Source organism: Lycorma delicatula, chromosome 6 (genome assembly GCF_047948215.1).
Source record: "Lycorma delicatula isolate Av1 chromosome 6, ASM4794821v1, whole genome shotgun sequence".
Classification (NCBI taxonomy): domain Eukaryota; kingdom Metazoa; phylum Arthropoda; class Insecta; order Hemiptera; family Fulgoridae; genus Lycorma; species Lycorma delicatula.
Window position 1 is genome coordinate 150,594,604 of NC_134460.1, and position 27,126 is coordinate 150,621,729.

General features: G+C 28.8%; 1 protein-coding gene across 1 annotated transcript in view; it reads right to left on the minus strand.

The window, feature by feature from the left end:
• LOC142326957 (uncharacterized) overlaps nucleotides 1-27,126 on the minus strand; it is an 86,564-nt gene continuing 59,438 nt past the window's right edge. The window contains exons 19-29 of the mRNA XM_075369690.1: nucleotides 25,537-25,684; nucleotides 24,411-24,760; nucleotides 19,678-19,829; nucleotides 18,435-18,544; nucleotides 17,825-17,954; nucleotides 14,970-15,218; nucleotides 14,560-14,700; nucleotides 12,717-12,835; nucleotides 8,559-8,667; nucleotides 4,337-4,476; nucleotides 1-1,033 (exon numbers count right to left, since the gene is read on the minus strand). Coding sequence (XP_075225805.1) covers nucleotides 1-1,033; nucleotides 4,337-4,476; nucleotides 8,559-8,667; nucleotides 12,717-12,835; nucleotides 14,560-14,700; nucleotides 14,970-15,218; nucleotides 17,825-17,954; nucleotides 18,435-18,544; nucleotides 19,678-19,829; nucleotides 24,411-24,760; nucleotides 25,537-25,684 — 2,681 coding nt within the window. The remainder of the gene's footprint in view (nucleotides 1,034-4,336; nucleotides 4,477-8,558; nucleotides 8,668-12,716; nucleotides 12,836-14,559; nucleotides 14,701-14,969; nucleotides 15,219-17,824; nucleotides 17,955-18,434; nucleotides 18,545-19,677; nucleotides 19,830-24,410; nucleotides 24,761-25,536; nucleotides 25,685-27,126) is intronic.

A 27,126-nucleotide genomic window follows, 5' to 3' on the forward strand; every position in this document is an offset into this window, starting at 1 on the left:
TTAGTTTTCAGCATGGTAAACAAAAGGTATCTGAGACATATTTTTTCTAGCATTTAGAATGAATTGCAGAGCAGATTCACCGATTAATATCGTTCTGTTAGCCTCAGCTCCAACCGACCAAATAGATGTTTCTTGGAAAGACTGATAATCTAGATCGCTAGGCCTATGGAGATGTTTTTCACAAACTATAGGAATAACAGCTATTTTGTACATGTTTAAAATAATTTGATCAAGAACTTTATGAAGCGGCTGTGAAGCTGGTAGGCATTTTAATCCGGCAGAAATCGGACATTCGGTTCGTACACAAGGATCCTGTGTCGAACAAGTAACGTGAGCTGAAACAGCACCAGAAGCACCAGCAAATATAGTGTTTAGCTTGGCACTTGAGAAAACAGAAACTAGTGTAGGAGTTCCAGTAAAAGATGTTCTATTATTTACTGATGCACGAAGTATATTGAATCTAGTAGACAGTGAAGGTGATGTGAGATGAACATCAGAAGATTTTCCAAAACCACCAACTCCTTGATTTTTAACAACTTTATTACTATTGCTGAGAGAGCTGACTCCTGAATAAGTAGTATTACTATTAGAAATTTTTACTACACTTTTACGTGGAGCAGCCTCGATCTCGTGTAATCGTTTCAAACCCATTCTTCTAGGTGAATCTTTTAATGAAGCAGATTTCCTTAAATGTTCAGCTGCCAAAGCATCTTTTTTAATAACTGGATAAACATTTTTAAAATGATGAGGCATACCTCGTTTATTTTTTAAATCTTCTTTCAATTCTGAAATATTAATTACACTACTGTTATATTTATTAACAATATTTTCCTTTATTCTAGATGGTTTTTCATTGTAACCAACTTCATCATCAGAATTATCAAATTCAAGTTCTGTATCTTTTAATTTATCATCTTGTTTTGGCATTTGATCAATAATTGTATCTTCAGATTTTACTTTATTTTTATTACTATTTTCATTCTTTTCATTATCCATTTCATCACTGACAAAATTTAATTTTAAATCATCAAAGCTGTGAAAAAAATGTTTGTTTTATTCATAATTAATTATTAACTAACTAATAGAACATAGTTAACTAACTAATAAAACATAGTCAAACTTCTCTTAACTCAGATTTTCTATAGTTCAAAGAGTTTAATCGTGAAAAATATCTACAGAAAAATAAATAAGGAAAAAGTCTTTAAAATATAAATGAATAAATAAATATTTTATTTAGACTTAAATACGTAATTTACTTATTACATCAAGAATGTTTTAAGTGCTCTACTCCCAGAAAAAAAAAGAAGAAACTGCCCAAAAATATATACTAATAATAAAAAAGAGAAGAGAATTAAATATTAAAAAATAATCGATATATGAAATAATAGTAATGAAGCAACGGATAAAATCCATTTCCCCTCCACACGTCTGGGGTGGGCAACGACATTATACTTTGGTACTTTCACTTATGTCACTTTGTGTCGGCCAACGGGGGCAATGCTATTACTCAGGAGCTCCCTGTGAAGTACGGGACTGGCGGTCCCGAAATGTCCAAGTTGGGCATTTTTGCGGTTCGATATGTCGCGGTGGTGCTTCTCGGCTTCGCAGCCCGCAGCAGTGGCAGAAGGCTCTACTGGGATGGTCTGTTTTTGCCGGCGTTGGGCGGACTGCGGATGGGGAATCCTTATCCGTATATTGATTGAGGGATTTCTTAAAGGAGATAAGATAGACTGAAAAAATTTTTAATTAAAGGATTCTTTTTCATTTTTCAACATACAGTTAGCATTTTAGGCTCCTATATAGTATTTTGTTAGCTCATTTTTTATTGTTTAACTTTGTTAACGTAATTTGTAAGCTATAAATAAACAATACTAGACAAAGAATTAAATCATATCATAGTCACATATGAAATCATATCCAATACTGAGTGAGCCTTCTTGGACAAGATTAATCATGTCTGTGCAGGTCAAAACGTGTAGCTGACAATGCAGCTGTGTTGTTTGTATTAAGCACTGGATTTAAAATGAATTAATTTTGTTCAGTCTTATTGCTGTCTTAAGTTTGTTAACAGTGCAGTGTCATAATGCCTCAAAATTGTGTAAATGATCAGGATGCCTTTTGTTATGTATGTGGTTAGTTTACCTTAAATCATATAGAAAAAACATTACACCTTTAATTAAAAAAGCATATTATTTGTACTTTCAGCGTAAAATTGGTGAGCAGGATAAGACATGGGCTCCTCATATAGTATGCACTAATTGTTCTGTATATTTAGGAGGATAGTTGAAAGGTACAGGAAGGTCAAATCTTCCTGTACCTTTCAACCATCCTCCTATGGTGATGTACCTATGGTTTGGCGTGAACCAAAGGATCATGTAAACGATTGTTACTTTTGTTTAACAAATGTGTCTGGAATTTCTAAAAGATCTAAATATACTGTAAAATATCCATTGCAATCTGCAATCAGGCCTGTACCTCACAGTGAAATTATTCCAATTCTTGAGCCACCTGTGAATATATGTTTTGAAAGCAGCGATGAAGAATCAGGCAGTACTGAAGAAAATAATAATGATTTTGATTTTGAATTATCTTCCAATAAACCACATCTTAAATCACAAGGTGAATTAAATGACTTAGTTAGGGATTTAAATCTTAAAAATTTAGAAAACACAACACTCTTAACAACCATAAAATTTTTAACTACAACACAACTATACTCTCATTATTGGATATTTTATTTTCAGGTTTTCTGTTTGACCTGTTTATTGGAATTCGCTTTTTTAAGTTTTTTTGTTACTGTGTTTGGTGGTTAAGTGTTGTTTTTTGAATTTTATTAGCACAGTGGTTAATATGTTGATAAAGTGTTTGAATTTATATATATACGTACATATATATTGCAATTTTCAATGATTATTATCTAACAATTATTTCAACATTGATTTATTGACTTAATTTAGTTTACATTATTTTGCTGTATATGATGCTTCATGTATCGTGGATCAAAAACCATTGGTTTGGCTAAGTTCAGGATGATTTGAATTTTTGCATATTGTTGTATTGCTTTCAATTGTAATTTTTTACTAAACCTATGTATACACCTAGGAAATCTAACATTATATTCTTGTTTTGACTATGTATGTAATTGTTAATTTATTTATTTTTATTTAGTATTACAGCAAATTCATGTTTTATCGTAGGATTGTAAAAGACACTTATATCAACAACATATCATAATAGTTCTTCATTTCTGTACACTGTCCTTTTAATAATCTCAATTTTTCTTCATACCCACATTTCATTTTTCTGCTGTTTTTTCTTTCTTCCTTTGTTTTGTATTAATGTTTCACAACCATATAGAAGTAGTTAACCAAGTAGAAGTAGTTTCATAAGATGCTTAGAGTCTAATTTCACCTAGCTACATAATAAATCTTTGTACTTATTAAATTACTATTAAGTTTTAATTTAATTTTCAAGTTTGCAATTAATTTACCATGGTACCTAAGTATCGATAATTTATTATTTATTTAATTCTTCTTTTTTTTGTATAAATATAAATCATTGACTCTTATTTATTACCTCTTGTCCTTATTACATTTGTTTTCTTAAAATTCATTCTCATACTGTAAATTATTATAGTTTTATCATTTTAAAATCTGTTACACATCCTATAAAAAATGTAGCTCGCTATCTTCATGTCTATACAATTTATTTTCTTTCCCCTTAGGCTAACCTCTTTGTCTTCTAAGGAATTTCTTAACATAACATAAAAACATATTAAACAAAGCTAGGAATAAGCAGCAACCTTCAGTATCTTGCAGTACTTTCCCAACCTACTATTCCTTATTTCTGTGAAATGAAGTTGTAGATAATATATATATAGGCAGCATGCTATGAGTATTTACATCAATACTAGGATTAACACTGTGATAATATAAACCAGTAATTTAATTATTAAATATATATATATATATATATATATATATATATATATATATATATATACATATGGTTAAAAACAATCATCAGTAAATAGCTTATTAGAAAATTACCCCAAAATTCTTAAAAGTATTTAAGAGTACTTCATGGTTTTTAAGATATTAACTCTGAAAGAGTAAAACTTCATTAAATACAATTAATTATTACATGAATTTATATGATACATATTCTTATAATGGTTTTGAAGCTCCAGCCTTGTAATCATTTATTCTAATTAGAAATTATTATGTTCTAGATTTTTAGAATTTGCAAGTGGCAGTATTCAGTCACAGAACTTTAATTTTTTTTAGAGTAAAGAATATAAATAAGATAAAAAATAAAAATTGAGTGTCCAACATACTTCATAATATTTGGAAATTCATCGGTTAAAGTATTAATGTCACAAGCTGTTGGCTTCTCTACACATCTTGGTAGCGTTTCATTGCATCTTCTGACAGCATCAGGTTTTTCTTCCTCACAACAATACCTGTCTTTCAATATCTGTAATTTATTTTTTAAAAATTAGCTCTCACTAAAACTAAATTTTTATATACACGTACATTCAGAAAGAGCACAGGTTCAACGATATTTCAACCCTCACATTAATTTCTGAATTTATTTCTCATATTATTTGTAGATCCTGTCAGATCATCTGATAATGTAAAACAGAATAATATCCAATTAAATATGAGGAAAGTACAATTACTTATAATCTGTGCAGTCACAAAAGTAAAGAGAAGGTAAAGAAAGGTTAGACATAATTCAGAAAGCCGTGAGACAAGGATGTAACCTGTTCATTTATTTTTCAACATGTATATAAAAGAAGCGATTCAGGAATGTAGAGAAAATTTGAGAGTAGAAAACTATCTGAGAAAAAATAAGAATATTGACGTGACATTCTTTGGAAAAACTGAACACGAATCAAATAAATATTGAACAGGGAGAATTTTTCCCTGGGCGAAAAACGTTTTCATGTTATCAATGCCTGGACACGATGTAAAAAAACTAGATGTTAAAAATTCACAATTAAAAATTTATTAAAATCTAAAATCCAGCAATATAAAATACATCTTAAAATGAAAAAACCTGTAGCTAAAATCGAAATAAAAACACGATATATTACACTATATATCTCAATTAAGATAATTAAATTTGCTGTGTTTTACAGCAAATGGCAAAAATAGCTGAAACACACTACAGTAATTCAAATATCTGAATATAAACAGACGACCCAAAGAAATCGTAAAATATTAGATAACTTCATTTCACTATCCCCTAGAATAGTTTGCATATTAGCCCCTAGTTTATATTTGCGATGCAATGCCGCATAACAGGTACAATCCACAAGGATGTGGTGCATTTGTTATCACAGTGAGCACAAAGGGGTGCATCTGCGTGTGTCATCAGATATACATGAGTGAGCCTTGTGTGCCATATTCATAAACAGCTGATAATGACCTCCTCTCGATGGTTGTTGTTTTTGCAGGAACTACCATGGTTGTTTCTGAGGAGCTACATAGTGAAACAGCATTCTTCATCGGGTGAAGTTCATTGTTCATGGTATTATCACATTCACTTTGTCACTCATTGTGAACTACCCTCTACAGGAAACAAACAAGATTGTTAGAAGCAATGCGATTGGTAAAAGTAGGCTGAAAACAAGCCTCTTCTGCCGCACACTATCTGCGCGCTCATTACCTGAAATTCCCATATGGCTGGGGATCCAGCAGAAGCTGACTGTTGTATTACATATAGTCATTTATGAAATAACACACTGAATCTCACAAACAACAGGGTGTCTGGAGTACACGTCACTAATTGTCTGTAAGGCACTTGTAGAATATGAGCAAACAAGAACATGTCAAAATTTTGGGAGAGAAATCTAGTTTAAAAATAAGTAAAACTAAAACAAAGGTACCAAACAAAGAGAGAAAGAAAAATGTGGAATGAAATATTAAGATGATATGAAAACACAAAATACCAAAAATGGGAGAATTTTTGTTATTTGGATAGTAAAATTCCAAAGGATGACATGGAATAAATTAGGAGAGCTTTAATGTAAATAAAGAAGTCTGCTAGTGGCAATTATATAAGAATTAAAAATATGTTCTTAAAAATATTTGTGTATAGTGCAACATTTTATAGTAATAAAATATGGTCACAGGAAAGGAAAAGAACAAAAGCTTTTGAAAAGAAATTTTACAAAAGCATGTTGATAATAATTATATAGGTAGATAAAACTGTCATTTGTTAATACAAAAGTAGAAGAGGAGAGAAATCTGTGGCAGATGAGCAGATGAACTTGATAAACATTCAGATATACAGATGTTAAAAACAGAACAAAAAATAAATGAGTATGTATGTATACAAACTCACTTTGAAAAAAAAAGTGATTAAGAGATTAGCAGTGAACAAGAAGTAGTAGAAAATATCAAATCAGTCAACTGAAAGATGACATATAATTTATGATGGAATGAATTACATGTCAACAAAACAGACATCCCTAAACAAATTTACAAATAAATATGATTTGAATAATGGCAGAATCTTAAGCAGTATGATTTTTTTGGTTTAATCAAAATGACATAACTGATACTCAATTAAAGAAATTTGTCATTAGTTAAAAAAAAAAAACTTGTTAAGCAATAGAAAATAGTTTTTAAACAAGTAACGTAAAAATATTCTATTCTTGGAACTCATTAATCAAATTATATTGAAATATAAAAATAATATATCTGATTTTGCTAAATATATTTATTGTGAGTATCACTTTCTTTATTGTATAATAACAGTAATGTATTTATTTTCTTGTTTTTTATGAAGATTCCTTTTTTTTTACTATTGATTTTATAAAGTTAAGACACAATGATTAAGGTATTGTGCTATTTTAAATAATTAATAACCAATTCACATAATTCCAGTCGTATGTTATTTTAAAAAAATCAATATTACAGGTAATACTTTCCAGTTTTCTTTCAATTTTGTCCCTTAGAACCCAGCAACAAATGATAGAACTAACCACTAGCAGCAATTTAATAATGCTTAATTTGGTATCGATATCAAAAATAGAAATCTAAAGAAGAATTAAGAAAATATTATTTTTTTTTTAGTTAGGTTTTTAAAGGTTAAATTTATTCTATATTTTTATTTAAACCTTTTTAAGGTTTAAAGTACAATACCTTCATCATTGTGTGTTAACTTTATAAAATCAATAGTAAAAAAAAGGAATCTTCATAAAAAACAAAAAAATAAATACATTACTGTTATTATCCAATAAAGAAAGTGATACTCACAATAAATATATTTAACAAAATCAGATATATTATTTTTATATTCCAATATAATTTGATTAATGATAATTTAAAGTAATTAGAATTACTTCCAAGAAATGCACAAAAATGATATTGCTACAGAGTATGAGCGCAACAATGTGTATTATTTTTTACTGAATTCTGAGAACATAACAAAAGTAGAATGAATGGTAGACTGTTACTGAAATAAGTCTATCATAACTTATATACATAAGTACAGCTTTATAAGTTATAGTACCTTCCAGGAATACAAGAACATGTATTATGTTTTTTCCCTAAGTCTTCCAACTAATTTTTTTGAATTTATATTTCAATTAAAGTGCTTTAAATATGAGAATGATATCAGTTTACATATGATGTAATAATTCAATATTATACAATGTACAATGATGTTAAAAAAAACATTTAAATAAAAAGTGTGATTTCTCATTACAAAATTGCACGTTATCTGAGAAAAACTTATTTCAGGTAAGGATGAACAGAAGAAGTTTTCTTTGAAAAAATAAATAACTCCAATTTAGAATTACCTACTTTTTACAGAGAAAATAAAGTAAAAAAATTACATAGAAGTTTAATTGAAAGCCATTGAAAAGGCATTAAAAAAACTTACAGAAGTCTTACTTATATTTTACTACTTAAGTGAATTCATTGACTTGAATCTTATTAAATATAAAAAAAATGGTATTCATAATAAACATCAAATAAGTATCATTTTAAAATATGTTAGGCACATATTTGTGAGACTAAAGAAATGTCATGTCTGATAAAGGAAATGGTGATAATAAAAATTTACCGAGGATGTGGATCAATAATTTCAATTTGTACTTATTTTAATTTTCACCATTAATTCAGTTTCAATTTAATGCTTAATTTTTAAGTCTATTGTTCAGAGAGAATATGAGTTTTTGTAGTACATACTAGAATAGTTCTTTTATATAGAACCTAATGTCAACTGGTTAATTCTCAAAATCCAATTGAAAGTCAGTTTTGTATTAATTTTACATTAATATAAAAAAAAATACAGCAGTATTATAATAAAAATATTTTGTACATTTTTGTTTGCCTAATAGCAAGAAAAACTTTACTGTAAAATTCCATTACAAAAAATAGACTGTTTATTCGGTTGTAAATTAAAACTAAAATCAATATCATGTAGATTTAAAAAAAAAAGTTCCTATTCAATATATAAATAATATATTGTAATATTTAAAATCCTAATTCCTTTCAACTAGAACAATATCAAAATTAAAGTAAATTATATAGTAGTTTTACCTCATTACGTAAACTACTTGGATCCCGTGTTCTCATGCACAGTACAGCACGATATCTGAGTTCTTCTTTTCCCACCCAGATACATTCAGACCATGATCCAACCCACCATCTGAAATTATATGATACATCAATCATTCTCATACTAATCATTTTTAAGAAAAACTTTATTCGATACGCTTGTATAAAGCTATTAAAAATAATTCCCACAACTAATATAAAAAAAGCTATATAATAAAATAAAAATTGCTGATCCCTGCTTGGGGTGTTATTAGTATAACTTATGGCAGTATGTTATTACTCATAAGTTCTGCCTTTTACTTTAATATTGATTGTTGTTAAAGATATTTCTTCCTCAGAATCCAACATAATTAACAAATGGATAAACAGTGTAGCATAAAAATTTAGTTACCTATTGGTGTACTTTCAAATTAGCCACTGCTTGCTAACTATTAAATCAAATTAAAATCAAAGTAAAAAAACAGCTGATACATTAACCAATATCCGTCTCTGATTGGTCAGTGGTTGAAAAGAGTAGGCTTTTGAATGGTTAAACACCTGAAACATAACGACCCCCATTATAGTACAGGTTCTAGCCATGTAATTCAAATGTTATATTACAGCTGTAGAAAAAAAAAAAAAATGCAAAAAAAGGATGTACATGCATAATACATACAAAACAAATAGGGCTATTATAGTTCCTGTATGAATTACCCAATGATCTGGAAATTTTTCAATTAAAATTTACCATGTCCTTATATAATAGTGAGTGATGTTTCATCTCGCTGAAATCTTCATTTCTTTTGGAATCTGTTTTTTAAATTTTTTTTTTTAATTTTTAATTCATCAAAGATGAAATATGAGCATGCCTTCAAAACAGACTGCTCGTAAGAGAAAAGTACATTCTATTGTAACAAAACAAAATCATTTTTTGTCCGATACTTTTTCCATTGGTCTAATAGAATTAACAAATGGAATGGGACCACCGTTAGCAACTTATTTAACATTTAAAAAAGAATGAAAATTTGATTCTATCAAAAGTTATGCTCAGACAAATATAAAAAAGTATACAAATACGAATTGAATTGATAATCTACTCCTTTTTGAATTGAATTAAAACTGACAGAAATTTTGTGTACTACATACTGAAAGTATAATATTGTTGCGATTAACAAATCTTGGGGAGCCGCTACATACGGGAGAAAACCACCATGATGTAATTACAATTGACGTCAACAATTGTGGTGGTCTTCTTTTTTTTTTACATGCAGTAAAATTAGCTAAGAGGTGGCAACTAATGTTGTGTCATAAGATGTCAGTGACATTTTTGTAACAGAGCTGTGGGTAAAGTCAAGAAGTTCAAATGGCCAATTTTTATAAGAGACCAGTTAGAAGATGGAGAACACAGCCAGATGGTGTTTTAATTCAATTAGATGACAAAACCGTAAAGTAATCGTGTGAAAAATGCAGATGATTATGATTGCACCTGTCAGTTTAACATTTCATGCTACTAAAGGAGAACCATTAATCCTTTAATAAATTAATTCCTTTAAACTGGACCGTGACAATAGAAAAATTACAAGGGACTAAACTCAATTAAGGCAAAAACGTTTTTCGAAAGGCCAACTTTATGTTGCTGTAAGTCGAGTAGAGCAGCTTACAAGGTTTAGCTTTCTGTAATTTGGAACTAAAAAAGTACTAAATAAACCACATAATGATAAATCACTGGCAGAGAGATAGATATTATACACATACTGCTGAATTTCTAGAAAGAGGGAAACATTCCTTTTCAGAAAAAAAGGAATGGTTTAAATATATCTAGCTGTCATAAAATTATACATGAACATCGCTAAAAAATATCATATAATCATAGATATGGGTCAAATTGAGAACCTCTTCCATTTTTTGATGTCTGTTAAAAAACATTTTTCCACTAGTGCATAGACAGAGTGTATTTGCACTTTAATAATGTGTTGTTTTTCACAAAATACAGGTATATTATTTTATTGATTTATGCTATTCACCTTAGTCATTCTTACTGTTTATGATGATGCATTCAACGGTAGTCACACTTGTTTTAGTACCTCCCATGTGAATTAAACGATCAGTAGCACACACCTCTGAACTATTAAATATGTCAATAGGATAGTGTGTAGTCATTAGTGTATAGAGTTATATCTCAGAATGGTAAATCAATAAATAAAATTACTACCTCTCTTGAAAGTATACTGTATTCATTTATTTGATAAAAAAATCATGTATTATAATTTTTTTATTAATTACAAATTTTTTAATAACTTTTTGCAAAAACATTTACTTCCTTTATAAAGAAATGTTACAATATACAGTGCTTATAAAAGAACTCAGTTCCAAAAAAATCATAATGGAATAACGGAATCTGTTAAAAACAACTTGTTTTCATATTTATGTTCATTATATTATTAAGTATTTAATCGAAAATATTTATCGCGGTTGGTACCGCTGTGTGGCCTTTACTGCGTACCTGGTTGGCAGTCTCACTTTCAGTCATGATGACACCACAGCAGAAAGCTCAGTGTATGATTTGGTTTATCAAAATAAGATCGGCTATCACAGTTCAGTGTAGTTATCAATGTGAATATAGCAGTACTGAGCCTTTGAATAAAATGGTACTCAATTGGTTTAATCAATTTAAGCAAACCGGCAGTGTCTTAAAGGGGAAGTCACCTGGCAGGCCATTTGTATCTGAACAGAATGTGGAGTGAATCTGAGCATCTTGTATGTGTAGATCTGTGTATTATTGTATATATAGATATGTGTATTATTCACAGATGCCCTTCTGTATATACATATAAGAAAAGTGATGATTTACATAATTGCAAAATTACTACTTAATTGATATGGAAAAATTGAATTAGTAATAAAACAAGGTGAAATGTTCCATTGTAAGTTTTTTATTTTCTACTTCCTTGATAACAGACTTTAGATATCTAATGTTGTAATTAATTGTTCAAACACTAATAATAAAAGCCTTCACAATAATAAATAACACTGACAGTAATAATAATAATAGTTTTAAACACAACTACAAATTAAATAGGTAAACTGATATTCATTTACTTTTATCGCAATATTTAATTTTAAAATTTAATAATTATTTTCAGTGATGAATTTAATACAACATATTTTGAAATCATACAATTCTACAAGAAATGTTCAAAATGTTTTCCATCTTCAGCTTGGAAGTGCACTGAACCTAAGTAATATCTGTTTTTAACTAGTAACATCTTAGGTGGTGATATATGTACAGATTGTCAATTCAGTTTTATTATTTTTGGTTTACTTGCTAGTTTGTTATATTTTTTCCACTTCCATATTGTCAACTTTACATTGAACTTCACTGGAACTTTATTGAATTTTCTGCAAACTCTCCTTCTTACATGTCAGATAATTAGGGTCTACTACTAAAAACTATAATTTGACTGTAGTGTGATTATAACTTTAGTGATCAAACCAGATTTTTTATCTTGTTTTAAATCTGATACCATGACTTCAGTTGTTGTTATCCAACTTTATTTCACATACTTCAATTTTCAGAATGGTCCTCCATGACATTGTAGGTGTTGTGAAACCAAGTTGGACAACAAGATTTGGATTGGACTTATTCAAAAAAAGAATCTTTACCAAATAACAAACTGAAGTAAATGAAATTTATTATCTTATAAACCATCTATATTAATATAGTATTTTTGGCCAAGATTTTTGTTATTGTACATTATGAGACTGAAAACATATCTATTTACTGTACCCAAACTACTATCAAAAATGTAGATTATGTACGAGTATGTAATAAAGAGACTTAAGTCCTGTTTACTAATAAAAATGTATTGTTCATTTATTAATATAATACTGAAATATTTTTATAATTTAAAATTATTATTTACATTCACAGTTAATTGTTAACACAAAGGCCTACATATTAATTCCTGAAGCTATTTCCTACCAAAGTTAAGAAAAACTAGAAAAAATAAGAGTAAAAAAAAATTATTATATTTTCTTTTATGGATGAAAACTGCAAATCTGTAGTGTTATACTTATGTGCTATTCATGCCTGCTTCTTGTATCCGTGGCCCAAGACGCTTGTTATTGACATAACATCTATATATCAAAATTTACACTTACTTGGGAAGGCATGGAAATTCATTACATGAACGAACAACATCATCTGGTTTTTTCAGGTCTTCACAATATACACTTTCAACAACACCACCTCTATCTTCTATACATCTTGGTCTTGCTTTCTAAATAGAAACAAATAAATTTAAATAATTTTTAAATAAAACAGGAACACTTTATTTACTTGTATTAATCTTTAGATAATTATGGACTGAACAATTTCTGCCATACGGACTGAAGAAAAAAATTGTATGGACAAATTAACTGCTTTCAATGAATCAACAGTTCATTACTGAATTCAATATATATATATATATATATATATATATATAATGTGTGTGTGTGTGTGTGTGTGTGTGTGTGTGTGTGTGTGTGTGTGTGTGTGTGTGTGTGTGTGTGTGTGTGAACACTTTTTCTCTAAGATTGTGATTTTGATTTCAGATTTGGATTAAGCATCGTTAAAGGATTACAAAAAATACACAAATGGCTGCTTTGTCTGTCGGGTTCACCTTCTCCTTACCAAAATTAAAATTTTGTTATAATCATTACACAATAATGGTGTAAACAATTAAAAGAACTATTTTCAGTGATATGCAAGTCATACACTGTGTCTCATGAATACATTTTTTATTTAGTATCGCTCGCTCATTCCCCTATTGATTCTATTGAAACTTTACAGACCTTTTAATGAAAGTTCTAAAATTTTTTTGTGGAAATTTCCATCTTCTAGGATTTATAAAAACAAAATGGTGGCTTTCAAATAAAAACAAAGTAGCTAATAAAAATCATTAAAAACAGATGATTTTATTATTAAACAGCTGTTCAAAGTGAATAACACAAGTTAATAATTTAGTCGTAACCGTGACTAATTATGTAACTGTTTTTAATTATTCTATTTCTATTTACCATTTGTTTTTAATCATACCAGCTATTTGGTAATAACTGTATATATCTGCAACATTTGAATATATCTATTTGAGCATGTATTTGTGCTATTTGTTTGTAGGTTGGTTAGTACCAAAAATTAATGGAAGCATGAGTAGTATCCATTTCACTCTTTATAATGGAAAAGAAACAAATTATACTGTTGTAAGTCACCAGTTTCATTTCGCTAAAAGAGACTGCAACTAGTGCCTCTATTGAATCACAGACATAAGAAAAAAATTAGTCAGTTAATGTAAAGTGTAAATTAATGTATGCCTTTTCATCACAAACTAGTGCAACATTATACACACACTCAACAAAATGATTATATTTTATGTACAACTTATTAACTCCTATTATTATACGATGATTATTTACACCACAATATTTTAAAAGAATAGCACTTTTAAAGTCATCTGTCACAGTCAGTTAACATTTCTATTTTTCATTAAATAAAATATTAAAAACATTGTTTTGATCATTTTAATAAATATGGCTCAGGCATTTGAAGATTGTTATACTTTAATTGTTGCCAAATTTTTGCATCAGCCTGGAGGCAGTTTTCATAAAATTGAAAAAAACAACTTTTTTACTTTAAAATACTTGAAAACATAAATTTTTTAATACTGGTTATAATAAATAAATTCACAGGGGTTTTGTTAATTATAAAGAAGTTCTGCTGTTCACACACACACACACACACACACTCACTCACTTGCTCACTCACTCACTCACTCACTCATACATGTATAAAAAGTTAACAAGTATTGTGCATAGACTCATTTCATTCTTTCCAATATGTAATTTGCCTTTACTTTTCTACCACTATTAAACCTAGCTGATCAAATCTTTAAAAGGAAAAAAAATTTCCAGAAATATTTTTATACACATCATGGATATATAAATAAATTTGTATTAGACTTACCTGCTGTCCACCACCGCAAGCATCTGAACATTTATCCCACTCAGTAAACTGCCATGAATATGTTGGTATATAACATGGATTGACTTCAGGTAAAGAAAATTGGTAACGAATTCCAAAATTTTTATCTCTGTTAAATTTTGCCTAAAAAAAAACATAAATACATAATTATTTAAAATAATTTTGGGATTCCACCTCTTCCACCAAGATTACAAACTAAACATATATTTTTGGAGACTTCAATATTTAAAAAAAATCAGATACAAAAAAATATGATCATAAATTGCAACATGAGGAATATCATCATTGTAGTTCAGTAAGGTTTTAGTGATTTTTAAATAATTATTTATTCCTGATATTACTATCATCTATGCGGCTGTCCAACTTTCTTTTCTCCTTGCTAAGTATAATACTAAACCTTTTATGGAGTCTTTCATTTTGATATCCTTTCTAAATGATGCTGCTAACTGATTGGAGTAATCTGTGATTCTCTTGTCTAATCTATAAATATTTAAATCAGCACGTACATCTGCACTGTGTAAACTGACCTGATTGTTAGCAGTCTTTAACTTTCTCTGCAAAATCTTGACTCTGCCACTTGGATACTTCCACTCTGCTCCTTTGTAGTAACAAATTACTTCTACACAAATTAATAGGAACACCTATAGGTTTACAGAATTTAATTTTCATATCTGGTGATAATCTTGATTGGCAGATGATTTGGTGATTTTTGTAAATTTTGTAAATGATCTTTAAAGATTGGTATACACAAATAAATTGTGGATAGAATATAACTTTAAGATTTTTACTCATATAACAAAAATTATGATATTACAGGTAAATATCCTAATCAATCAAAGATTGTACTCAATAACAAGTCTTAGACAAGATATCTCACTTTCATTACCTATGGTGTAATGTTAGTTTCAATTTGGAGGAAACGTAAAGAAGTTAAAAATGATTTTGACAATATTGTTTATATTATTTTCATCTTAACAATGTAATTCTATATAATAAACACCACACATCTAGACTATCATTCCTCTTTAACAATATTACCTCTGAATGAAAGGTCTTGTAAGAACTTTCCTTTTCTATCTTATATAAAATACTCCCTCTGTAAGCAGTAACATCTCTTTCTGATTTGATATTCAGGCATAACTACAAATCCTAGAGTAATAACGAACTGAAGTTTCTAATTAACAAACTTTACGTTTTGTTCACATCTCAAGATAAATAAGATTTATTTTCATTAGTACTTAATTTCTGAAATACAGAATATTGGGAAACACAATAAATATAGCTAATACTGTCCCACCTTTCTAGCAAAATATGCCAATAACATCAAAGTAGATAAGTCCAATAACATTAGAGAACTCCTCATGGTTATAAAAATGTCCAGCAGTGATATTCAAACGAGGATGATATACCTTAGGGTTTGAAGAATGGGCTATTATCTTACATTCAGATGTTACTGGAAATATATAACAAGATCCATGAAAAGGAAAGGAACAAATACCAGATTAGTTTTAAGCACTACATTGTGTAAAAAAGGTTTCTCTATGATATTGCAAATTATCAAGGCATCTCATTCAGTAATACCACGGGAAGCAGTTTTCTGGAGTGTTGCTGGATAACATTATTAGTTTGTTGTGTGAATAATCAAAATTAAGTATGAAATGAGGTAAACTTATTAGTGGTTTAGATAAAATACAAATTAATACAAAGTATCATTTCACAAAGAAAAATCTTAGGATCTGGTATTAATAATTTCTTGATTAACCTAAAGGCATCATCATGAAATTTGATTGCAATACCCCAAGCACATTCTCAGGCTGTGACATTTGTGCTTCCTAAAACTCAATCGGACATAACAGTAGAATATGAATATAGGTTATGTTACATTTGTTAGGTTATGTAAATGATTTTTATGGCAGTAATTGCAGGTCATTTGTGAATTAAACACAATTATTAAAATAAAATAACTAATTAATGTATTATAGCAATTACATTATTTTAATATAATTGCTGATAGTTTACACATTTTTAAATAAATAAACACCAATTATGAAATAATAAACAATATAAGACAATTGCAATACCTGCTATTAGTTGACTAAAAAATGCAGAAAGTTCCGCAACTGATTCTTCAATAATATAAATGGATGTTATGAGAAAATGAAATAAAAATTTTTAATTATCCCCATTTTGTTAAATGACGTACATATTCATTAACTGATAACAAAAGCTAAATAATATTGAAAATCCTAGGAAGTTAGAAGCAAAACAATTTACCTATTTCCCTTTAAAGCTGTGATTAAAAGATGCAGATCTACAAAACTGTCTGTACACAATTTTCCCAGAAAAAAGGATGGTGCAAGAGTTTGTTTTTTATGTATTCACATTTTTATTTTAGCTGCTACTGGTGCAGAGCGGACTAATGGTGGTGCACCAAGCAGCTGCATGCAGCACACGAACTATTCATTCATTCTAATGAATGAATGAATAGTTCAGTACTTCTTGATAAGAACGATTTATCTAAAATTACATTTGTGTTTTGAGGATGAAAAAGGAAAATATTGAGTTAGAGCTGTGTTAAAAAAATCACAACTCAAGAAACAGCTAAAAATGTTCAGGATTTTGAAACTTTTCATTGTAAAAGTTTTTGTTGTTAGTACTCTAAATTTATGAACATTATTTAGTTACAATTGGAAAAACATCTCCATGGCAAGCCATAGGCCCAAGTTTTTCCTAGTATATATTAATATTCATCTTATTTTTATTATACATAAAATAAATCCATCAGGGACTTTCTACTTTTCAAGGATTGTTGAATGTCACCCAAATATCTCCCATACATCCAGAAAGTATGTAGGATTCAATGGAACATCTAAACATCAAGGATATTCAGGATATCCTGATGCCAATGGTTGTCACTGTTATAATTTTAAAAATCCGGGACTGATTCACTGGAACTCCTAAATATGATACCAGTACTTATTTCATAAAGGATGACTACTTTTTTAAACCCAATAAAGTTTGTTTTTACCAACTCATAATTCAATTAACCAACAGACTTCATACCCCCATTCTGTAGATCAGTCACTTACGTAAAAACACATATCCACAAAGTTAATATTTTTTTCCCAGTTGTATATTGACCATAATTTCTAGTTAGCTAGAAATGGTAGATAAACGTCAGTGGGAAAGTATTTATGAATAAGCTAAGTGATAATAATTTGAAATATTTTAAAGGAATGAGCCTTACATAAAATATAAGATCTTCATCTGTTGGTCCCGGAATAAAAATTCTTTCCATATTTGCTATAAGACTATAAAATCCACGAGTACTTCCATAATCTTTATCACCACTTCTTGGTTTTTTAGCTCCTCTTTCACTATTTAAAAAATAAATACATGTATAAATATTAACTAAAATTAAGTATATTCCCTTTAGCATTTTCTTTTTTTTTTTAATTTAAATGTCTCTAATCTATCTTCTGATAATTTTTATTTAAATTAAACTTTTTCATAAGTTTAATATTTCTTAGTGTAATGTTGTAAAATATTTATGTGTTCAAAATGTCATGTACAGAAAAAAAAATCCTATACAATCATTCTGATCATTTCAAAGTAATAATCATACTCAATGTTATGTTTAACTTATCATATTTACAGCATACTTAATATGATTTGAATAGATTGTACAAGCTAAAACGGTACAGATCCATAAGTATAAGTATACAAAGACCAAAATAAAATATATATAAATACCTTGTAATTTTATGAAAAACACATTAAAGACCTCTACAGCTTTCATTGAATGTAAAACACAAATCCCCATAAATGTCTATATTTATATATTTATTTATAATTACCACTGAATAGCAGTAGGTTCATTATTATCATTTGTTTCATATGACAGATTGTTCATAAAAAAAAAGTTACAGTAAGCTATGCATTTCATATTGGCTGGTTTGTGAGTGTTCTACAAACAAGAAGTACATCAATACCACATCTTCGCGTATCAGTTCAGGTTGTGCAAGATATATAAACATATAAATAACAAAAAAATAAATAAATAAATAATAATAATAAGCTGGATTGTGTGAGCTGTATATTTTTTTTACTTTCAGTTTTACTTTTGTTTAAATTTTTTATATTAGTATTAATAAAGAGGATATATATATATATATATAAAATGGGTGTTTTTTTAGAGTGATAGAACTTTGAATTGAAATAAAGCACATAATAAAGTAAGTTTGAAGCCAATTTTGTTTTTATCTGAAAGGTAACTTTCAAGCTTTGTTACTAGCTTTGATGAACCGGATTTGATCATCCAATTTTCAACTACTTTTTCAAGTAATCAGAGATATATTTCGTTAATTACACAAGTTATGTTTACTTCCACAGCGTCAATTGATGCTGAGTTATCAGCATAAACCAGAGACTTCATATATTCCCGAAGAAAATAATCCACTGGTCACATGATCTTGAAGGCCAATTTACTGGACCATTTTGTGAAATAATTTTGTTGCTAAATTGTTGTTTCAATGAATTGATTGTTTTGGTAGCAGTATGAGATGTGGCACCATCCTGTTGAAATCAAAACTGTTGCAGGTCGATCTCATGCAAATTTGGAGACAAATAATCACTGATCATTGATCTGTAAACAGCACAATTGACAGTAACGTGCACTCCGGTCTCATTTTTAAAGAAATAAGAGCTGACAATGACTCCAGCATGTAACCCACACCACACAGTGCATTTTTTAGGATGAAATGGAGACTTGTAAATTTCCTGAGGATTGGTCTCACTCCATATATAGCAATTGTGCTGGTTGAGAGAACCATTTAACCAGAAATGAGCTTTGTCACTAAACAAAATTTTTTGTTAAAAAAGTGGATCAGATTCACCACACAAACGATGCTTATTATGGTCTTGTAGCTTCAGTTCTTGAACCAATTGCATCTTGTATGGGTGTAGACCAAGGTCTTTATGTAAAATTTTACATGTTGTAGAAGGACAAAGTCCAAGTTGTTGAGAACAGCAACGAATAGACACATTTGGATTTTCTTAAACACTATCATTGACAGTATCAATATTTTCATCTGTACGTACAGATCTTTGTCTTGTTGGGTTTTCATTGAGTAGAGAGAATGCTTTTTGAAATTTACCAATAGTTCGACGAATAAGTTGCTCTGATTGACAATTATGTGCAGCATAAAAATTATTACGTGCTCTATACGTTTGGCGAACAGAAAACATTGATTCTGGAAATACATTTCCACAATTTGTAAACACTGTTGCAGCGTCAGTTTTCCATGATCATTTGCCAGTGCTCACTAATCTTAAATGACAAAACAAAACAAATGACAGCTATCTCTATCAAAAGTTCTATCACTCTAAAAAAAAAACACCATAAAATAACATTATATGAAATGTAAAAACCAAAATACAATATTTAGATAAGTTTTAATTACCATATTAATTTCAATAATTGATGTTCACAGGATCCTGTACCTTTAGTTGGTATTGAATTCTATAATTACATATTTATAATTTCTCAATTTGTCAAAATTTTGAAAATTATTATGGATGTACATGAAAATTCTGCTGTCCAGTACTGGAAAGATGTAATATTTAAAACCTAGTATTTTCCTTTTTTCTATTATTATTGCCATTATTGTATTTCAATTATGTTTTTAATTAAATCATCATTTATATGGTTCATCATTTTATATTTGTAAGTGTAATATTTCTTGAATACATTCCTTCTTTTATCATTATTACAAACTTCCAAAATCTCTAAATTATTTTTGCAATCAGTAATATACTGTGATTTTATTAAATGATCAGCTACATTAGATATACTTCTTTTTTTGGTTTTGTATGCTGTGTAATGTTTTGTAAACCTTTTTTAAAACATCTAACTTACTGGTTTTATAAATACAAATATTATTACAATTGTTATATTTAATTTTATATATTCCTCTTAATTCCTATCATTTTTATTATTTTTTAAATATTTTATAATGTGATTATTTTGTCTGTATGCTTTTTTATATTTATTTTTATCATACGAGGTCTGTAAATAAAGTAATGAGACTGGTTCAGAAAAACTTTTTATTTACAATCCAATTATACATGGACTCTTATCACCTTCAAAATAGTTCCCTTGGAAAGCCATGCAACACTTCAAAACTAAACAGTTTTCCCACTCTTCACAGCAGTGTTGGAACATAGAAACTGGAATATCCTTCAGATGGTCGGTTACATTTTTAAAAATTATTTTCTCCTGTTCCAAAATGGTGTCCTTTGAAGTGTTTTTAAAGTCCAGAACAGGAAAAGGTCGCAAGGAATCAAGTCAGGTGAATAAGATGGTTGAGGAATTACAGGAATGTTTGTCTTCGCCAAAAATTCATTAATTGAGAGTGTAGTGTGACAAGGTGCAATGTCATGATGCAGCATCCAGTTGTCTTTAATGGCTGGTTTCATGTGGGCAACTCTTTTCCACAGTCTTTCAAGAATTTCTCAGTAAACATATTGATTAATAGTCTGTCCTGTAGGCAAAAACTCCTTATGCACAATGCCACTACTATCGAAGAAACAAATTACAAGTACCATAGTTTTGATTTTTAATTTGATCATTTTTACTTTTTTGGGACGTGGTGAGTTTGAAGTGTGTCACTCCTTGCTCTGGCTTTTTGTTTCTGGGTCGTATTCAAAAATCCCACATTCATCACCAGTAATAACATTTTTTAGAAAATTAGGATAAATTTCAATTCACTCTAGAAGATCATGGCACACTTCAACTCTGTTGTTTTTTCTGTTAGACAGTGAGATTTTTTGGGATCAATTTTGCACAACTTTTTTTCATGTTCAATTTGTTTGTCAAAATTTGATGGCTGTGGTGTGGTTCAAATTCAATTGTTCTGCAATCATTGTGACAGTTAATCACCAGATGTGCCATATCAAGTTTCTGATTCGCTCAACATTGTCGTCACTTTTTGATGTTAACTGTCTTCCAGAATGTGGATCATCTGCAACTGATTCCCGCCATCTGAAAATGCTTTAAACCACCTAAAAACTTGGGCTTGAGACTGAGCATCATCCCCATACATACTTTTCAATTTTGAAAAAGTTTCAGTAGCATTCTCACTCAGTTTAACACAAAACTTGATTTCACAACGTTGCTCATAATTAGTGTCACTCAGTTTTATAACGCACAACAAAAACTCATTTCACGAAAAGTTTGTTTACATCACAGGTGGCAACAATAGACTAAAAATATTAATATCTAATATAGCTCAGCCGTTCATATAACTATATGTTTACTAGTAACGTTACAGTGTTGCCACTTTAGCTGCCAAAAAAAACTAGTCTCATTACTTTATTTACAGACCTGATATTCATTAATAACTTTTTCTATTATTTTATCTGTGTAATTGTATTTTAGATATAAACTGTTATTTTTTCCTGTACTGCAATGTTTCTTATAATTTTATCATCAAAACCATTAAACATTGCTATTTGTTTTATTTCATCTACTTCTTTTACAAGCTTATTACTGTTTTTTGTATATTGAATATCTTTTAAATATCATGATTTTATATTTACTAATTTTTTGTGATCTTGGGTGTTAAAATCTACATGCATTGTAATATTATTTGTTGTGGATGTGGTGTTCCTATTATATTGTTTATGTTTATTTCTATTTCAGTACCAAAAAAATGTATTTTTCTGTTATTTTTCATTTTGTGTAAATTTAAAATTCTTACTGTAAATGTTAAGTTTATTTAAAATTATCAAATGCTTGTTATTTATAGTGGGGTTATATATGACTAAAATATCATCTACATAATATTTTTTATGTATTTTATATGCTACAAACTATTTTAAAAATCTTGTATAGATATTTCAGACATAATAGCAGATATATGTGATTCCACTGGTAAGCCCTCTGTGAATAAAAATTATTCTTATACTCAAAAGTAATTTTGTGGACAAATATTTCTTATAACAGAGAGGTTAATGCATCGGTGTATTCTGGGGTTTTATTTAATCTATTTTTTATTATTTCTATTGACTTGTCAATCGGTATGTTAGGGTACATGTTAGTGATATTGTAACTTATTATTTTTGTATTAAAATTAACTTTAATAGAATTTATTTTATTTATGACTTCATAACCATTTTTAACGTTACGTTTATAGCTAAGATTCATTTTCATTCTAAGTATTTTAGCTATGATATATGCAGGTGTTCTTTTAAAATTTATATAAGGTCTTATAGGATTATCCATTTTATGCAATTGTGGTAGTTCAGTGAGTTTTTGGGGGTGATGATGCTATACACCATTTGAAATTATGGCCTATGCCATAATTTCAAATGACAATTTAATTAACCAAATTAGATGTAGATTTATATTTAGATATTACTTTTTTTACAATTCTTAAATATTTGTTTGTCAGGTCTTTCATTTTTTAAATTTATTTTTTTCTATGTAATTATTCATTAGTACTTTGTATTTGTTTTTGTGTGCATAACAATTGGTATATTAGTTTTATCTGATTTTAATTTTACATCATTGTGAAGTTTATTTTTTATATTATGACTATATTTTATATTATTTTTATTTGATCTTTATCCAAATTATCCAATTCATTAATATTGCATTCAGTATAATTTGTAATATTCTTGATTTTATTATTCTTGTTACCAACAATTAAATGAAATTTGAAATCATTTTCTTTATTATCAAAAAATATATTTTTAAAATATAAAATAATTTTTAAAATTATTTAATTCTGTTTTTGATAATTATTATAATTATTGAAGGGTTTGGTGGATGGAGAGGTCATGTAACAAAATAGTAATGTTGAGTAATTAACGTTTTAAAGTTTTTGTTGCAGTTTTATTCTTGTCCATTTTTTAAATGAATTAAGTGCATGAAATTAGTCCTACTATATATATGTTTTAATGTATACATTTCTTGTAATAGTATATATATTTTTAAATGTATTGTATATATAACTTCATCCACTGGTGTTTATATTTTTTAGGAATTTTGTAAACTGGATGAAATAGTATGATGTAAAAAAATATATGAATCATTGCAATATTCTATATATTTGACATGAGTATTAAAGTAATTCAAATGAGTATTTGAATTAAATGAAAGTAAAACTGAAATTATAAAAGTCTACCATTTGTGATTAAACATAACTTTTGTTGTCACTCATTGATAAGCATGTCGTAGAACCACCTGTACTCTTCTGGAATGAATGGTAGCTGGTATTTAAGGTTCTTTTTTTCTTTAGATAGCTTACCACTCTTTTGAGACAATTGAGAAATGAAAATATTCCCTATACCTGCTTCCTGGTTCACATAACGCTTAATATTAACTTTTTTAAATGGTGTGTTAGGATCATATGACTCCTTGAATAAGTAAAAACCATATTCTTCTGCATGTATCCACTTTACATCATCCCTAAAACGTACACTTTCCCCTAAAAGATTTTTTTTTCTGTTAAAAAGTTTCATCTTTGTTAAAAGATAATCAGTTTTGCGGAAATGATTAGCCATATTTATAACTAGAACCTTCTTACTTGATTTGCTTATTATTTCATGATGCTGTTCAGGAATATATATGCAGTGATGCTTCCTTATTTGTTTTTCAATATGGCCAAAGTGCCTGTCACTGTTGAGGTAAGTATGTCCCACCTCAGGGAATTTATGAACAGTCACCTTAGATCTTCCTTTGCTTATCAAGTACTAGTAAAGACACACCATTAGGAAATTTTTATTTTGGCCAGAGCAAGAGTCGAACCAAATAATAATATGCTGTTTACCTTTCTGCTGCTCATCAAATTCAAAGGTTTTAAGCAATGAGCTTAGGATTTCAGAACTACCTTGGTTTGCCTGATCTTCAGGCCATGTACATAATATGGTCTTAGAACACTCTTTAGTCGCTATATGTATATCTAAGTTATAAAACCAAGCTAGATGAAGATAAAATGCCTTTGATGTGCTTAGGTGTGATAGAGGCATAGTTTGCTGCAAGTTGGTCGTTAAATAAGCAACTTTGCTATCTGACTCAGCCAGATTTCTATCAGATATCATTGCTTCAAAAGCAGCATGGTGCTTTTCTGTATGTTCCTCATCCCCCTTTTCTGCATCACATGTACTACATGTATCAGATCTAGGTTTGCCAAAAGACAAATTGAAATGTAACAAAAACATGACGGTAATAACTTGCTCTCAAGTTACAAAACTTCTTGGGGAGCTTATTTAATGTACATTATTCTATATAAAATTTTTGCATTTTTGATATAGACAGAAGTGGGGAGAGAGATATTTTATGTATATGTTGCATTTAGGGAATAATGTGACTTCTCTGCTGGAAATTTAGATACATGTTCAATGACAGACTCCTTAACATCTTCACTAATTTTGTGTAGTCTTATGTTCTGCTTGCCCCTCTTTATCAGGAGGAGGAGCTGATGCACCAGAAATGATCTTATTTTGTATAATTTATATCTTTTTCCTGCTTGTTTAGTATAAGTTAACCAAAGCTGTTTTACACATAGGTATTCTTTTACCTTCTGATATGACTTTAATTTATATGACGTCGACTTAAATTTTACAGCATTTTCTAGTTCTCTTTACGGGGACTTTTTCAATATTATTAAATAACAATGCATTTTTAGCATCAACATTTATTTCATAAAAAGATTTCAAAATAGATTTCCGTTTTTCATTGTCAAAATTATCTGTACACTTTAAACAGCAATTATTATGACATAAGATTCCAAGTTTTATATTTTTTCTGGAACCACAGCTTTCCCCTGTTTTTCTTCTAATTGCTGCTTTCTTCTTCTTCCATTTAGAAGGATTTCTTTTTTGGGAGGTTTCATAAAAAATTATTTTTGTTTTTTGTTTGGACTTGAGGGAAGTTCTTTTCTTTCAAGAGCAGACTCATTTAATAATGCCTCGTTAGATCCATCATTGTGGCTTAGGTCTAAGTCACTGTCACTGAGTTCACTGTGATCTGGCTCATACAGAACATTTGAGTGGTCTCCAAAAATATTGGCGCTATTGAGAGAACTGCTTTCCCAATTACAATCTGAAAAAACATTAAGTAAATTAGAACCATTTTATGGAAAGTAATCTTTGATTATAAAACATAAAATGTAGTCCTATACTTATAAGATTAATCTCAGTCTATTATAAGCTTTTTTTTAAGATTCAGGAAGTCCATTGTATCATAAGGAGGTTTTAATGATGAAGGTTTAATGATGGTTTTAAATGTATACCACAGTCCTTTGTTTGTTGGGCAAACAATAAAAATTGTTATATTCAAGCAAACAAATCTAACTGCAAGACTTTAACCTCAGTAAAAGATTTTCAATTTATTCTAGAAATATGAAAATAAAGTACAACTCATATAAAAAAACTATTAGTTTATAGAGTTCATTTTTAATTTTTGTAACATGTCTTAATTCTTATATTTCGTAACCCAATTGTTTCAAAATAATGTACTTTATGAAATAGACAAAAATAATCTAATAGATAAAAAGTATAATTTTCAAAATACTACATAATTTTATTTAATTTTCAATATCATTAAATGCATAAAATTTATTTCTGAATAACCAAAGTTTTAAGTTAACATACAAAATTAATGTGATACATATTAACTTAAATTTTAGGTTAATATATTTCAAAGGTATAATTTGATCCAGTTTATCTGTCTTAAAATTAATTATATATTTTACAACAATTTACTTACCATAATTATGTTTTTCTTCTTCAATAACTGAAGTTTTAGGTGAAGTCTGTGTTTCTTGTAGGTTAGTAGTTTCTAGTTTCTTCTGTTGATTTAGTTGTCAACATATTTAAAATTTTATAATTATTTAACGCTTGCAAAGCTAAAATAAGTAACACTTTTCCTCTAGAACTCATAATTGCATTACAAAAGATAATTATTTATGCTAAAACTCAAGTAAAACTGAAAAAATGTCAGGTAATGAAATCAAGCAACTTCACCAAACAATAAGCTCTTAGGTGGATGAAAGAGTTATGTAACAACTCAACTGTAAGCACAGTCCCTACTGGAAGGAGTTATAGGCACATGAATCCTTCAAATCTCTATGGCCATAGAGTAGATATGTTACATAGCTCCTCACCTTTTTCATACCAATGTTTCTGGATTTGTTTACATTGTTGTGGCCTTACCACATAAAAATTAGGTACATAATTAAGTTGGCGATAAATTTTGTTGAACTAGATTCCAATCTCACTGGAATCTAGCGCGACTTTTAAACAGTCAGAAAAACTTACAATTTTTTTTTGCTCGATGACTTTCCTTCCCTCAAAATTCTACTTTTTTTCTGGGAAAAAAGCAGGTTCAAAAAATATTACATAGAAAATTATGGCAGACCAAGAAAACATCAAAAACGTTACCAGTTACCGTAAAAACGACAAGATGAAAAAAATGACTAGGGGTACCAAACCTAGCAGGAGCTCCTCTGATTCAGAACCAGAACTATCAGCTCTAGATCTGGT